General features: G+C 42.5%; 2 protein-coding genes across 7 annotated transcripts in view; one reads left to right on the top strand and one right to left on the bottom strand.

Moving 5' to 3' along the window:
- Serpinb6a (serpin family B member 6A) overlaps positions 1-13,417 on the top strand; it is a 118,225-nt gene that overhangs the window by 47,680 nt on the left and 57,128 nt on the right. The gene's annotated exons all lie outside the window — the stretch shown is intronic.
- Positions 1-13,417, bottom strand: part of Nqo2 (N-ribosyldihydronicotinamide:quinone dehydrogenase 2) — a 29,238-nt gene that overhangs the window by 9,666 nt on the left and 6,155 nt on the right. For all 5 annotated transcript variants that reach the window (XM_006253867.5, XM_039095491.2, XM_006253868.4 and 2 more), the window contains one exon: positions 13,253-13,417. In XM_006253867.5, coding sequence (XP_006253929.1) covers positions 13,253-13,417 — 165 coding nt within the window. The remainder of the gene's footprint in view (positions 1-13,252) is intronic.

Raw genomic sequence — 13,417 nt, forward strand, 5'->3', positions numbered from 1 at the left:
GAAGAGACTACACTCTGCCCACATTTCTGACTCCAGAGGAAAACACCCAATGCCATCTGGGACCCCAGTGCCAGGGCCCCGGAAAAGGCGGGCAGGCCCTTCTGGTTGCCGCCCTCATGGAGAGCTCAAAAGCAGCCCCCAAGGAGCAACTTCAGCCGCGGGACCAGATTTAAGACCAACTTTTCTGCTCCAAGTGACCTGCCTGGTGGACTCAGGACACACAAAGGCAAAATTCCTCTGGGACCGGACACTTCTGGTTTTTAGCTGGAGCCAGAACCTTGCTGATCCCCGCCCACAGCTCCCTGCTCCCAAACCCCGTGGGAGAGAGAGCTCCCCACCCGGACAGGTGGGCACTCCTGAGACTGCAGAGCAGGAGAGACCACAAATACTGCCCACCCCTGCCCACATCTCTGGCCCAAGAAGAAACTGTGTAAGACCTCTGAGAACAGGAAGTTAGGGGCAGCAAGCAGCAGGGACACTGCGGTCCAGACACTGCCCAGATCTGAAGGGACCCAGTCAACAGCTCCCTGCACCCAAATCCCATGGGAGGGAGAGCTAAACCTTCAGAGGGGCAGACACGCCTGGGAAGCCAGAAGAGACTACACTCTGCCCACATTTCTGACTCCATAGGAAAATACCTAATGCCATCTGGGAACCCAGTGCACAGGGGCCCAGGAAAAGGCGGGCAGGCACTTCTGGTTGCCGCCCTCACGGCGAGCTCAAAAGCAGGCCCTCAGAAGCAACTTCAGCCACTGGACCAGAGGTAAGACCAACTTTTCTTCTCCAACTGACCAGCCGGTGGACTCAGGACACACGCCCACAGGAACAGCTGAAGACCAGTAGACAGGAATGACTACACGCCTGAAAGCAGAACACTCTGTTCCCATAACTGGCTGAAAGAAAACAGGAAAACAGGTCTACAGCACTCCTGACACACAGGCCTTTAGGATGGTCTAGCCACTGTCAGAAATAGCAGAACAAGGTAACACCAGAGACAACCTGATGGTGAGAGGCAAGCGCAGGAACCCAAGCAACAGAAACCAAGACTACATGGCATCACTGTAGCCCAATTCTCCCACCAAAGCAAACACAGCATATCCAAACACACCAGGAAAGCAATATCTTGATTTGAAATCACATTTGATCATGATGATGGAGGACTTCAAGAAAGACATAAAAAACTCCCTTAGAGAAATGCAGGAAAACATAAATAAACAAGTAGAAGCTTATAGAGAGGAATCACAAAAATCCCTGAAAGAATTCCAGGAAAACAAAATCAAACAGGTGAAGGAATTAAAAATGGAAATAGAAGCAATAAGAAGGACACAAGAAAACAACCCTGGATATAGAAAACCAAAGGAAGAGACAAGAAGCCATAGATACAAGCATCACCAACAGAATACAAGAGATAGAAGAGAGATTCTCAGGAGCAGAAGATTCCATAGAAATCATCAACACAACTGTCAAAGAAAATGTAAAACGGAAAAAGCTACTGGTCCAAAACATACAGGAAATTCAGGACTCAATGAGAAGATCAAACCTAAGGATAATAGGTATAGAAGAGAGTGAAGACTCCCAGCTCAAAGGACCAGTAAATATCATCAACAAAAATCATAGAAGAAAACTTCCCTAACCTAAAGAAAGAGATGCCCATAAACATACAAGAAGCCTACAGAACTCCAAATAGATTGGACCAGAAAAGAAAATCCTCCCGTCACATAATAGTCAAAACATCAAATGCACAAAATAAAGAAAGAATATTAAAAGCAGTAAGGGAAAAAGGTCAAGTAACATATAAAGGCAGACCTATCAGAATCACATCAGACTTCTCAACAGAGACTATGAAAGCCAGAAGATCCTGGACTGATGTCATACAGACCCTAAGAGAACACAAATGCCAGCCCAGGTTACTGTATCCTGAAAAACACTCAACTAACATAGATGGAGAAACCAAGATATTCCATGACAAAACCAAATTTACACAATATCTTTCTATAAATCCAGTGCAGCAAAGGATAATAAATGTAAAATCCAACATAAGGAGGCAAGCTACACCCTAGAAAAAGCAAGAAACTAATTGTCTTGGCAACAAAACAAAGAGAAGAAAAGCACACAAAAATAATCTCACATCCAAATATGAATATAACAGGAAGCAATAATCACTATTTCTTAATATCTCTCAACATCAATGGTCTCAACTCCCCAATAAAAAGACATAGATTAACAAACTGGATATGCAATGAGGACCCTGCATTCTGCTGCCTAGAGGAAACACACCTCAGAGACAAACACAGACACTACCTCAGAGTGAAAGGCTAGAAAACAAGTTTCCAAGCAAATGGTCGGAAGAAGCAAGCTGGAGTAGCCATTCTAATATCGAATAAAATCGATTTTCAACTAAAAGTCATCAAAAAAGATAAGGAAGGACACTTCATATTCATCAAAGGAAAAATCCACCAAGATGAACTCTCAATCCTAAATATCTATGCCCCAAATACAAGGGCACACCTACATACATAAAAGAAACCTTACTAAATCTCAAAGCACACATTGCACCTCACACAACAATAGTAGGAGATTTCAACACCCCACTCTCATCAATGGACAGATCATGGAAACAGAAATTAAACAGAGATATAGACAGACTAAGAGAAGTCATGAAACAAATGGTCTTAACAGATATTTACAGAACATTCTATCCTAAAACGAAAGGATATACCTTCTTCTCACCACCTCGTGATACTTTCTCCAAAATTGACCATATAATAGGTCATAAAACAGGCCTCAATAGATAGAGAAAGATAGAAATAATCCCATGCGTCCTCATCAGACCACCACGGGCTAAAGCTGGTCTTCAATAACAATAAGGGAAGAACGCCCACATATACATGGAAGTTGAACAATGCTCTACTCAATGATAACCTGGTCAAGGAAGAAATAAAGAAAGAAATTAAAGAGTTCTTAGAATTTAATGAAAATGAAGGTACAACATACCCAAACTTATGGGACACAATAAAAGCTGTACTAAGAGGAAAACTCATAGCTCTGAGTGCCTGCAGAAAGAAACAGGAGAGAGCATATGTCAGCAGCTTGACAGCACACCTAAAAGTTCTAGAACAAAAAGAAGCAAATACACCCAGGAGGAGTAGAAGGAAGGAAATAATCAAACTCAGAGCTGAAATCAACCAAGTAGAAACAAAAAGGACTATACAAATAATCAACAGAGCCAAGAGCTAGTTCTTAGAGAAAATCAATAAGATAGATAGACCCTTAGCCAGACTAATGAGAGGACACAGAGAGTGTATCCAAAGTAACAAAATCAGAAATGAAAAGGGAGACATAACTATAGAATCAAAGGAAATTAAAAAAAATCATCAGATTCTACTACAAAAGCCTATATTCAACAAAACTTGAAAATCTTCACAAAATGGACAATTTCCTAGACAGATACCAGGAACCGAAGTTAAATCAGGAACAGATAAACCATTTAAACAACCCCATAACTCCTAAAGAATTAGAAGCAGTCATTAAAGGTCTCCCAACCAAAAAGAGCCAAGGTCCAAATGGGTTCAGTGAAGAATTCTATCAGACCTTCATAGAAGACCTCATATCAATAGTATCCAAACTATTCCACAAAATTGAAACAGATGGAGCACTACCGAATTCCTTCTATGAAGCCATAATTACTCTTATACCTAAACTAGACAAAGACCCAACTAAGAAAGAGAACTTCAGACCAATTTCCCTTATGAATATCGACGCAAAAATACTCAATAAAATTCTGGCAAACCGAATCCAAGAGCACATCAAAACAATCATCCATCATGATCAAGTAGGCTTCATCCCAGTCATGTAAGAATGGTTGAATATATGGAAAACCATCAACATAATTCAGTATATAAACAAACTGAAAGGTAAAAAACACATGATCATTTCATTAGATGCTGAGAAAGCATTTGACAAAATTCAACACCCCTTCATGATAAAAGTCCTGGAAAGAATAGGAATTCAAGGCCCATACCTAAACATAGTAAAAGCCATATACAACAAACCAGTAGCTAATATTAAACTAAATGGAGAGAAACTTGAAGCAATCCCACTAAACTGAGGGACTAGACAAGGCTGCCCACTCTCTCCCTACTTATTCAATATAGTTCTTGAAGTTCTAGCCAGAGCAAAGGGATACAGATTGGAAAAGAAGAAGTCAAAATATCACTATTTGCAGATGGCAGTATATTGAAGCGATCCTAAAAGTTCCACCAGAGAACTACTAAACCTGATAAACACCTTCAGCAAAGTGGCTGGGTATAAAATTAACTTGAATAAATCAGTAGCCTTCCTCTACACAAAAGAGAAACAAACTGAGAAAGAAATTAGGGAAACGACACCCTTCATAATAGACCCAAATAATATAAAATACCTCAGTGTGACTTTAACCAAGCAAGTAAAAGATATGTACAATAAGAACTTCAAGCCTCTGAAGAAAGAAATTGAAGAAGACTTCAGAAGATGGAAAGATCTCCCATGCTAATGGATTGGCAGGATTTATATAGTAAAAATTGCCATTTTACCCAAAGCGATCTACAGATTCAATGCAATCCCCATCAAAATACCAATCCAATTCTTCAAAGAGTTAGACAGAACATTTTGCAAATTCATCTGGAATAACAAAAAACCCAGGATAGCTAAAACTATTCTCAACAATAAAAGGACTTCAGGGGGAATCACTATCAATGAACTCAAGCAGTATTACAGAGCAATAGTGATAAAAACTGCATGGTATTGGTATAGAGACAGACAGATAGACCAATGGAACAGGATTGAAGACCCAGAAATGAACCCACACACCTATGGTCACTTGATTTTTGACAAAGGAGCCAAAACCATCTAATGGAAAAAAAGAGCATTTTCAGCAAATGGTGCTGGTTCAACTGGAGGTCAACATGTAGAAGAATGCAGATTGATCCATGCTTATCACCCTGTACAAAGCTTAAGTCCAAGTGGATCAAGGACCTCCACATCAAACCAGATACCCTCAAACTAGTAGAAGAAAAACTAGGGCAGCATCTCGAACACATGGACACTGGAAAAAATTTCCTGAACAAAACACTAATGGCTTATGCTCTAAGATCAAGAATCGACAAATGGGATGTCATAAAACTGCAAAGCTTCTGTAAGGCAAAGGACAAAACGGTTAACCAACAGATTGGGAAAAGATCTTTACCAATCCTACAACTTATAGAGGGCTTATATCCAAAATATACAAAGAACTCAAGAAGTTAGACCACAGGGAGACAAATAACCCTATTAAAAATGGGGTTCAGAGCTATACAAAGAATTCACAGCTGAGGAATGCTGAATGGCTGAGAAACACCTAAAGAAATGTTCAACATCTTTAGTCATAAGGGAAATGCAAATCAAAACAACCCTGAGATTTAACCTCACACTAGTGAGTATGGCTAAGATCAAAAAGTCAGGTGACAGCAAATGCTGACGAGCATGTGGAGAAAGAGGAACACTCCTCCATTGTTGGTGGGATTGCAAGCTGGTACAACCATTCTGGAAATCAGTCTGGAGGTTCCTCAGAAAATTGGACATTGAACTACCTGAGGACCCAGCTATACTTCTCTTGGGCATATACCCAAAAGATGCCCCAACATATAACAAAGACACATGGTCCACTATGTTCATAGCAGCCTTATTTATAATAGCCAGAAGCTGGAAAGAACCCAGATGCCCTTCAACAGAGGAATGGATACAGAAAATGTGGTACATCTACACAATGCAATATTACTTAGCTATCAAAAACAACGGCTTTATGAAATTCATAGGCAAATGGATGAACCTGGAAAATATCATCCTGAGTGAGGTAAACCAATCACAGAAAAACATACATGGTATGCACTCATTGATAAGTGGCTATTAGCCCAAATGCTCGAATTACCCTAGATGCACAGAACACATGAAAGTCAAGAAGGATGATCAAAATGTGAATGCTTCACTTCTTCTTTAAAAGGGGAACAAGAATACCCTTGGGGGGGAATAGGGAGGCAAAGTATAGAACAGAGGCTGACGGAACACCCATTCAGAGCCTGCCGCACATGTGGCCCATACATATACAGCCACCCAATTAGATAAGATGGATAAAGCAAACAAGCGCAGACAGACAGGAACCGGATGTAGATCTCTCCTGAGAGACACAGCCAGAATACAGCAAATACAGAGGCGAATGCCAGCAGCAAACCACTGAACTGAGAACGGGACCCCCGTTGAAGGAATCAGAGAAAGAACTGGAAGAGCTTGAAGGGGCTTGAGACCCCATATGAACCACAATGCCAACCAAGCAAAGATTACAGGGACTAAGCCACTACCTAAAGACTATACATGGACTGACCCTGGACTCTGACCCCATAGGTAGCAATGAATATCCTAGTAAGAGCACCAGTGGAAGGGGAAGCCCTGGGTCCTGCCAAGACTGAACCCCCAGTGAACGTGATTGTTGGGGGGAGGGCGGTAATGGGGGGAGGATGGGGAGGGGAACACCCATAGGGAAGGGGAGGGGAAGGGGTTAGGGGGATGTTGGCCAGGAAAGGGAATAACAATCGAAATGTAAATAAGAAATACCCAAGTTAATAAAGATGAAAATAAAAAAAAGAATGAGGACATCCAACAATCAGGTTCACTGGGGGTTCAGTCTTGGCAGGATCAAGAACTTCCCCTTCCACTGGTGCTCTTACTAGGCTATTCCTTGGGGGAGGATGGGGAGGGGAACACCCGTAGAGAAGGGAGGGGGAGGGGTTAGGGGGATGTTGGCCAGGAAACCGGGAAAGGGAGTAACAATTGAAATGTAAATAAGAAATACCCAAGTTAATAAATATAAAAAAACAAAAGGAGGCCCAACCCAACCCTTGTCTTGAAGGAGTTATGAATATTAAACAAGGAAATACAGATGCAAAATAAATATTCACAACAAAAAAAAAGGAATGAGGACATCCTTGAAGTTCGCGCCAGAGCAATTAGACCACAAAAAGAGGTCAAAGGGATACAAATTGGAAAAGAAGAAGTTAAAATATCACTATTTGCAGATGTTATGATAGTATCCTTAAATGACTCCAAAAATTCCACCAGAGAACTCCTAAATATGATAAACAACTTCAGCAAAGTGGCTGGATATAAAATCAACTGTAACAAATCAGTAGCCCTCCTCTACTCAAAGGATAAACAAGCTGAGAAAGAAATTAGGGAAAAGACATCCTTCACAAAGGTCACAAATAATATCAATGCAATCTCCATCAAAATCCCAAGTCAATTCTTCACAGAGTTAGAAAGAACAATTTGCAAATGCATCTGGAATAACAAAAAAATCCCAGGATATCAAGAACTATCCTCAACAATATAAGAACTTTTTGGGGAATCACCATCCCTATCCTCCAGCTGTATTACAGAGCAATAGTGATAAAAACTGTAGGGTATTGGTACAGAGACAGGCAAGTATATCAGTGTAATGGAATTGAAGACCAAGAAGTAAACCCACATGCCTATGGTCACTTAATCTTTGACAAAGGATCTAAAACCATCCAGTGGAAAAAAGACAGCATTTTCAACAATTGTTTCAACAATTGCTGCTGGTTCAACTGGAGGTCAGCATGTAGAAGAATGCAAATCAATCCATGCTTATCACCTTATACAAAGCTCAAATCCAAGTGGATCAAGGACCTCCTCATAAAACCAGATATACTGAAACTAATAGGAGAGAAAGTGGGGAAGAACCTTAAACACATGAGTACAAGGGAGATCTTCCTGAAAAGAACACCAATGGCTTCTCCTCTAATATCAAGAATTGACAAATGGGACTTCATAAAATTGCAAAGATTCTGCAAGGCAGAGGACCCTGTCAATAGGACAAAATGGCAACCAGCAGATTGGGGAAAGATTTTTACTACTGATAGAGGGCTAATATCCAATATATACAAAGAACTCAAGACGTTTGACTCCAGAGAATCAAATAACCCTTTTAAAATATGGGCTACAGAGCTAAACAAAGAATTCTCAACTGAGGGATATCGAATGGCTAAGAAGCACCTACAGAAATGTTCAACATCCTTAGTCATCAGAGAAATGCAAAACAAAACCACCCTGAGATTCCATTTCACACCAGTCAGAATAGCTAGTATCAAAAACGCAGGTGACAGCAGATGCTAGTGAGGACGTGGAGAAAGAGGAACACTCCTCCATTGTTAGTGGGATTGCAAGCTGGTACAACCACTCTGAAAATCAGTCTGGCAGTTCCTCAGAAAATTGGACATAGTACTACCTGAGGACTCAGCTATACCACTCCTAGGCATATACCCAAAAGATGCTCCAACATATATCAAGGATACATGCTCCACTATGTTCATAGCAGCCTTATGTATAATAGCCAGAAGCTGGAAAGAACCCAGACATCCTTCAACAGAGGAATGGATACAGAAAATGTGGCATATTTACACAATATTTAAACAATGACTTCATGAACTTCTTAGGAAAATGGATGGAACTAGAAAATATCATCCTGAGTGAAGTAACCCAATCACAAAAGAACACACATGATATGTACTCACTGATTAGTGGATATTAACCCAAAAGTTCAGAATACCCAAGATACTATTCACAAATCACACACGAAGCTTAAGAAGAAGCAAGACCAAAGTGTGGCTGCTTCAGACCTTCTTAGAAGGGGGAACAAAAATACAGGAGGAAATATGGAGACAAAGTGTGGAGCAGAGACTGAAGGAAAGGCCATCCAGAGACTGTCCCACCTGGGGGATCCATCCAACATACAGACACCAAACCCAGACAGTATTGTGGATGCCAAGAAATGCATGCTGACAGGAGCCTGATATAGCTGTCTCCTGAGAGGTTCAGCCAGAGCAGGTTAAATACATTTGTTGCAAATGCTAGCAACAAATCATTGAACTAAGAATGGGGTCCCCTCTGGAGGACTTAGAGAAAGGACTGAAGGAGCTAAAGGAGCTTGCAAACCCATAAGAACAACAATACCAACCAACCAGAGCTCCCAGGGAGTAAACCACCATCCAAAGAGTACACATGGACAGACCCATAGCTCCAGCTGCATATGTAGCAGAGGATGGCTCTGTTGGGCACCAATGGAGGAGAGGCCCTTGGTCCTATCAAGGCTTGATGCCCCAGTGTAGGGGAATGTCAAGGTTGGGAGGTGAGTGAGTAAGGGAGCTCCTTCATAGAAGCAGGGGGAGGGTGGATGGGATAGAATGTTTTTGAAGTGGAAACCTGGAAAGGAGATAACATTTAAAATGTAAATAAAAAATATATCCAAAAACAAGGCAAAGGAACAGCAAAAAAAAAAATTAGAAGAAAAAGAAAAAACAACCAACTAACCAACAACAAAAAACCCTGCCTATGCAGGTGGGGGGGTGGGGCGGAAGAATGAGGACATCATGAGTTCTGCAGGCAAATGAATGGAACTAGAATATATCCTGAGTTAGTTAACTCAGACCCAGAAGGACATGCATGGCATATACTCACTAATAAGTGGATATTAACAAAAACAAACAAACAAACAAAAACCCCAGAATACCTAGGATACAAACCACAGAATTCAAGATGGTTGACAAGCAGAAGGGCCCCACTTCTGCTTCAATCTCACTTGGGAGGGAGAAGAAAACAATCACTGGAGGCAGAGGGATCAATGGAGGGAACTGGGTGGGAAAGGAGAGAGAGAAGGGAAAAGGGGAATATGATCAGGTATTTGAGGGGGGATCAGGAGTGAAGCCCTGAGGGCCAGCAGCAACATGGGGGGTTGTGGGAGGTGGGGCAACCCTCTAGAATTTACCAGAGACCTGGGAGGTGAGAGACTCTTAGGACTCAAGCGAGGGAGGGATCTTAAAGGAAATGCCTAATGGTGGGAAGAGGGAACTTGTAGAGTCCACCTCCAGTAGAAAGACAGGGCATCAAGTGGAGGGATGGGGTTGTCATCTCACAGTCAAAAACTCTGACCCATGATTGTTCCCGTCTAAAAGAACTTCAGGGACAAAAATGGAGAAGAGACTGAGGGAAAGGAGGTCCAATGACTGGCCCATCTTGAGATCTCTCAGATACTGAGGCACCCACCAGGTAGCATACATGAGCTGGTCTGAGGCCCCCAGCACATATATAGTGGGGGATTGCCTGGTTGGCCTCAGTGGGAGAAGACATGCCTAACCCTTGAGAGACTTGAGGCCCCAGGCAGTGTGGAGGCCTGGCAGGAGGAGGGGGCAATCTCTCGGAGACGGACACAGGAGGAATGGGATGAGGAACTGTGGAAGGGTGGGCTGGGAGTGGGGCAATGACTGGACTGTAAGAAATAAAATAAAAAGTGATATGAAAACCTACTATCATAGAAGCTTCCTAAAATATATACAGATAAATATTTAAAATTATTTAAATGGACTTAAAACATAATATGGTAATAGTAACAGGACAGAATAAATAAGTAAATAGCTTTTAAATAAAGGAGATATCTCAATAGACCTGAGGAAGGAACGTGGAGGATAAGGGAGGGAGGGAGGGAGGGAATGTAGAGCAAATGAAAGGTCACACCGTTCTCGTGAACAAGCAGCAGCATCACAGAATGCTTCCCAAGTTCACATATATGGCTATATAATGGGACCTGACCAATATATCGTTGGATTTCTTTTTTAATCTGGAATGCTCACCATAAAGACTTTATGGAAAACTAAAGTAAAAACAGTTACAAAAACTAGGAAGTAACAGTGACCTAGCTTGACCAGACATTAAATTCTACGTGTCTATGCATCCATCCATCCATCCATCCGTCCGTCCGTCCGTCCATCCATCCATCCATCCATCCATGGCATCCATCCATCCATCCATCCATCCATCCATCCATGGCATCCATCCATCCATCTGTCATCCATCCATCCATCCATCCATCCATCCATCCATCCGTCATCCATCCATCCATCCATCCATCCATCCATCCATCCATCCATGGCATCCATTCATCCATCCATCCATCCATGGCATCCATTCATCCATCCATCCATCCATCCATCCATGGCATCCATCCATCCGTCATCCATCCATCCATCCATCCATCCATCCATCCATCCATCCATCCATGGCATCCATCCATCCATCCATCCATCCATCCATCTGTCATCCATCCATCCATCCATCCATCTGTCATCCATCCATCCATCCATCCATCCATCCATGGCATCCATCCATCCATCCATCCATCCATCCATCTGTCATCCATCCATCCATTCATCCATCCATCCATCCATCCATCCATCCATGGCATCCATCCATCCGTCATCCATCCATCCATCCACCCATCCATCCATCCATCCATCCATGGCATCCATCCATCCATCCGTCATCCATCCATCCATCCGTCATCCATCCATCCATCCATCCATCCATCCATCCATCCATCCATGGCATCCATCCATCCATCCGTCATCCATCCAACCATCCATCCATCCATCCATCCACCCATCTATCCATCCGTCATCCATCCAACCATCCATCCATCCGTCATCCATCCATCCATCCGTCATCCATCCATCCATCCATCCATCCGTCATCCATCCATCCATCCATCTGTCATCCATCCATCCATCCATCCATCCATCCATCCATCCGGATATAGGTATAGATATTATTCTGTGTGCACTTCCTGAAGAATTTTACTTCAGTGATGCTTGTTTCATCTTATTTACTGCTAATTTCTCAGCTCTAGCTAACCAGCATCTCTACCAGTGTGGTGGTTTGAAATATATTGGCCTCCCATAGTCTCATATTTGAATACTTAGTCATCGGTTGGTAGACTGGGAAAGATTAAGACATGTGGAGGAGGTGTGTCACTGGGAGTAGGCTTTGAGGTTTCAAAAGCCACCACCAGATCCAGCGTCTCACTTCCTGCCTGAAGATCAGGATGCAGCTTTGAGCTACAGTACCATGCCTGTCTGAATGCCACCATGTTCCATGCTATGGTGATAATGGTCTAATGCTCTGGAACTTTAACAAGCCCCCAATTAAATGCAGAGTAAGACACACCCAGCAAAATAAATATTTAACTTCAGTGGTGCTGGTCACTTGTTAGCCACAGCTGACTCTTCAGTCCCAGCTGACCAGAACCACAGAACCTTAATTCAAAATAGTAAATAAGAAATGGTCTCTATGGTCTTTAAGTAACTCTCACACTTTCCTCTAAAACTTCACAAGTCAGGCTTCCAACATTTGCATTTCTCTTTAACATTCTTTTCTTCCAAGCTCCCACAGAACATGTCCACCAAGCTTTTCTCACTCAAACACTCCATGGCTTTTCCCACACAAAGTTCCAAAGTCCTTCCACAGTCCTCCCCAAAACCAACATGTTTAGGTCTGTCTCAGCAATACTCCATTCCTGATACCAAGTTCTGTATCAATTGGGGTAACTATTGCTGTGATGACATACCATGACCAAAGCAACTTGGGGAGGAAAGGGTTAAAAGGCTTATACATTCACTTCACTATTCATCATTGGAGGGAGTCAGGACAGGAACTCAAACCAGGTGGGAACCTGGAGGCAGGAGCTGAAGCAGAGGCCATGGAGGGGTGCTGCTTACTGGCTTGTTCCTTCTGGCTTGCTCAGCTCAGCCTTTTCACAGAACCCAGGACCACTAGCTCAGGGGTGGCCCAACCCAGTGTCTGAGCCCTCCCTCTCAATCACTAAATTAAGAAAATGCCCTACAGGCTTGCCTACGGTCTGATCATATGGAGGCATTTTCTTAATCTACGTTCCCCTCTTCTCCAGTGACTCTAGCTTGTGTCAAGTTGACATAAAACTAGCCAGCAAACAGTAGGAAAATTTTCTTAAGGGCATCTCCGGGGATCCTATCCATAATAGGCTTGGGGTATGAAAGAGAAAGCTTACTTGGATATTTTTTCCCTTGAGAAGACTAGGCCTGTGGGCAAACTGATTATAATGGAAATCCTAGGAAGCCGTTCCTTTCCCCAGAATTAGCTTCACTGTGCTCAGGCTCCCAGGTATTTAGAAGCCAGTGCAGCAGTGATGCAAATGGATCCAGTCATTGACCTAGAACTGCAAGCCCAAATAAATCTATCCTCCAGGTGCTTATGTTAGGTGTTCTGTGAGAAGTGAGGAAGCAATGTCAGCTACTGCTGACATTTTAACAATTATACAATTCAGAAAGCTTTAATACACATGATTTATAGTTGGACTCACCAGTAACATCGTTTCTTGTGGCCCTTGGCTCGAAGTTCATGGTGTATAAATCAGACACAGTGACTGTGCATCCCTGCTTGCTCAGTTCTTCAACAGCCACTTGCTTCATGGACCCATTGAAGGACTTGGGTTCTTGGTGTGCATAGACAAGGAGCACTTTCTTAC

Source organism: Rattus norvegicus, chromosome 17 (assembly GCF_036323735.1).
Source record: "Rattus norvegicus strain BN/NHsdMcwi chromosome 17, GRCr8, whole genome shotgun sequence".
In the NCBI taxonomy this organism is placed as follows: domain Eukaryota; kingdom Metazoa; phylum Chordata; class Mammalia; order Rodentia; family Muridae; genus Rattus; species Rattus norvegicus.